The sequence below is a fragment of the Cariama cristata genome, unplaced genomic scaffold, assembly GCF_000690535.1.
Source record: "Cariama cristata isolate BGI_N322 unplaced genomic scaffold, ASM69053v1 scaffold22408, whole genome shotgun sequence".
Lineage (NCBI taxonomy): Eukaryota > Metazoa > Chordata > Aves > Cariamiformes > Cariamidae > Cariama > Cariama cristata.
The window spans coordinates 23770-27310 of NW_009631946.1; the positions used below are offsets into that span (position 1 = coordinate 23770).

Sequence of the window (3541 nt, forward strand, 5' to 3'; positions counted from 1 at the left end):
TGAGCTGCCCTTGAACGGGTTGTTGGCACTGAACTCTCGCCACTTGGCACCGAGCACCGTCATCATCTTGGACATCGGGATCTTGGGGTTCTTCTTGGCAATCAGAGGTCTGCAGGGCAGGGGAGAGGGAGAACCATGGGTTAACAGAAACGCTTCATCGTGCATTTGCTCCTGCTCGTCACGTGCTGGTACTTCAGGGCAAGAAATGCACCAGGGGTGCATGCCTCACAGCAGCAGGTCCCTGGGGCTCCCCAGTAGCAGCTCCATTGGAAAAGCAGCAGAAACCAGAGCTTTCTTAAACAAGCACATATACAAAAAAGGGCACGCCTAAACTTCCTCAGAGACTGCCTTTCCGCGAAATACCTGTTGTGTTTTGAATGGCTCACAGTACAAGCAAAAATTCATTAATGTCACTCAATTTTTCTCATGAAACTTTTCACACGAGCACACACAAAAAATGGGGGTTTGGAGAGAGGGAGAGACAAACACTTCAGCTGTTTTCCAGTCAATTCTACAATTAAAACGGAGCCCTGAGGACCGAGTCAGGTGAGGAGAAGCAACAAGGAGCTCACGATGTAGAATTTACTTCCCAACTTCACCCACTGGACTGAGCAATGCCCAAACCTCAACCACCACACAAGGCTGCATTCAGACCTACAGTTTCCTACCTGAGGAACTGGCTGAAAGCTTTGTAATTAGTCAGAGTATGATAATCTTCTTCTGAGAAAATGTAATCTACGTCATCGAGGCCCCATTCTTCCATCAGCTGGGCTGAGCTCTTGGGCTCCTGTAGATTTAGAGACATCATTAACATAAACCACCACAGCTCTGCAGACGAGCAGCGCAAGGCTGGTTCTGTCATGTGCTCCATATCAAATGCTCTCCCTAGTCAGTGACATACAGGGATCTGTTTCTGTGATTTAAAAAACAGAGCATGCACAAGCGCTTAATAAACTAATGCTTCACATGCTTCCAAGAAGCAAATTAACGTGGCACCATGCAAATGCTCCCCGTACCACGTAATACAATGCAAAGCCTTGGCAGGTTTTATGTCTCCAATTTCTCTCTGCAGGCAAGATAAACAACAGGGAAATACAACCTTTCCTCTCCCAGTCGTTCACCTGCAATCTCTCCCTTGCCAAACCCAGGGTAAGCTCCTCATGAAACCCCCAGGCCACCTTCTCTAAGCACAAGCAGCTCTGCCACTCTCTGTCCTCATGTTCACAGGACAGACGTGACAAAGTCGTTACTGGCGGGATGTGGGCAGACGATCCAAGAAGGCAACTCACCTCCGACTGAGAAGCTGCCATTTGTCGTAAGATCGAAGCTACCTACCTAGGCCTCCAACCTCCGAGTAAAATACTCTGCCTTCATCACCATGAAAGGTATCGTGAGGACTTCTGAGCGCACATTGCCATGTGGCTAAATCGGTCAGCCTAATGGGGAGCGCTTTGCTTACGCTGCTGTGCTTTATTTAAAGGAAACTTACCCACCAGCGCAAGGTAACTGCCCAGAAAACACAGCTCGGCTTTGAACAGGGTAACTCGCAGGGCTCGGGCCACACCCTGAGGTCCACGGCAGGGGAATGGACTAGATGATCTTTGAAGGTCCTTTCCAACCCAAACCATTCTGAGATTCTGTCTCATGCTCTAGCACCAGCTTGGGGTAAAGGAATCTTTGGTACCTTTAGACCTCCATCCTCGTTGTCATCTTCCTCTTCATCCTTCTTCTTCCGTTTTGGCTTTTTCTCCTTCCTGTCCTTCAGTTTTTTCTTCTTCTTTTTGTTGGGGGAGTAGTCACTCCCTTCACTCTCAGATTTGTCCTCAAGCTCCTCTTCATTGTCTGACATTTCATCATTGCTTCCCTAAAACAGAAAGTGACATTGGAGAAAGAGCAGGGCCTGCGCCGCCCCTCCACTCTCCTCCAACAAACCCTCCCAGCCAGCACGAAGCAACCGCCGTCACCAGCCAAACTTAACCCTCTCTCGAATAACCCTGCCCTTACGCTGGAAGGGCTGGGGGAAAACGTCACAAAAATCTGATTTGGGAACGGCAAGAAGCACCTGACCACAGGAGACACAGCCAGAAAGAAACCCTTGGTTTATCTGGGACTGTTTCTTCATGGCAGTTCTGTGATCCCTAGCCAACCTCCCACCCCACATCCCCCCCGCCTGTAAATGGAGCCATTCCCTCTCTCCATTCCAGGAGTGCCATAAACACATCTGCTTATGCAAGACATCCTACGCCCTACAGAAGCACCGGAAACAAGAGGAGAAGTTCATACAATACAGATAAAACTCTGTTTTGGGAAAGTTCCTCTAGACCAAGGTGTGTGGAATGGAACCTTTATGCTTTTGCCTCAAGACTTGTTCACCAAGGGGCGGGGGGGGCAAGAAAAGCAATGCTAAGCCACAGCCGTGCAGATGGATGCCTGCTCTGCCTCCGTATTGGAATGTGCTCCTCCGAAAGTGCCCAGATGCTGCAATACCACAGCGTCCAGGTACCGTTCTGGTGAGTGACAGTATAAACAGAAAACCAGGAGACAGTACGCCAAGTGAACATGGGCATTAAAAATAGCTGCGTAGTAAACCAAAGAGCAACGTCGCTTGAGAGGCAGCTAACTGCTCTGCTAAAAGATTCTGAATTGTCAGATAGGCAGCACTTTGGCAACATTTTTGATTGATATAACACAGGTAATATATAATATTCTGTCCTGTGTTTGCTTATAGTTTTACATGAATAAGGTTGCATTCTTCTACCACAGCGTGAACGGCTGAGAAACTAAAGGAAAGGAAGAGAAGATCCCTTTAGTCAAGTGCAATCTTTTAGCTCACCGGACAGGTATCATGCTAGGGTTTTGCTTTGTTGCTGTTTTCTTTTTCTGCCCAGCTGGCTCCAGCAGAACTGTGTGACTACCAGAGGATTTCAGCTGTCACATGAACAAAACAGTCCTGGTGGATGCACTTAAAAGAGGCACAAGAGCAGAGTAAGTCAGGTGAGCCCCGCTGAATTCCCTTCTTTTCAGAGCCTGGCAGCCACATGAAACTTCCCATCCCCGGGGGAGATTTGGTCACACGTAGTTTCAGCAGCAAGATGAGCCAACTGCCCGATGGATGCATTCTGCTTCCCCACAGGCAGAAGAGACCAGGCTCAGATGGTTACACTGAGCTGGGGAGAGCTAGAGGGGCAACTGGGCAGGTGGAATTTAGGTTTCTTTCCGGGAGAGAGATCGTGACCTGCTGCACAACGCTGACAACAACCACATTACCGTCCCAATGAACGCTACCGTCTGCCGGGTGGAACGCTTGGGTCCCAAGAGAGCCTGCGACAGGAGACGTGCGTTCGGGCATCCCCCCGTCCCACCCACAGCGCTCCAGACCTCCACGGCAGAGCTCTCAAGACCTGAGCGGGAGGTTCCAGTACCACGGTAAGGGCCCAGAGTGGGGGTCCACCACTACCGGGAGGGTCCGGACCGGGGGTCAGGCACCGCACGGAGGGCCCAGAGCGGAGTTCCAGCACCACGGACAGCGCCGGGCCCGGCT

At 50.4% G+C, this 3541-nt stretch overlaps 1 protein-coding gene across 1 annotated transcript in view; it reads right to left on the reverse strand.

Moving 5' to 3' along the window:
* Nucleotides 1-3321, reverse strand: part of CHD5 (chromodomain helicase DNA binding protein 5) — a gene marked incomplete at both ends in the record, with an annotated part of 26578 nt that extends 23257 nt beyond the window's left edge. The window contains 4 exons of the mRNA XM_009706171.1: nucleotides 2-109; nucleotides 669-787; nucleotides 1685-1864; nucleotides 3268-3321. Of these exons, the coding sequence (XP_009704473.1) occupies nucleotides 2-109; nucleotides 669-787; nucleotides 1685-1864; nucleotides 3268-3321 (461 nt within the window). The remainder of the gene's footprint in view (nucleotide 1; nucleotides 110-668; nucleotides 788-1684; nucleotides 1865-3267) is intronic.
* Nucleotides 3322-3541: the final 220 nt, after the last annotated feature.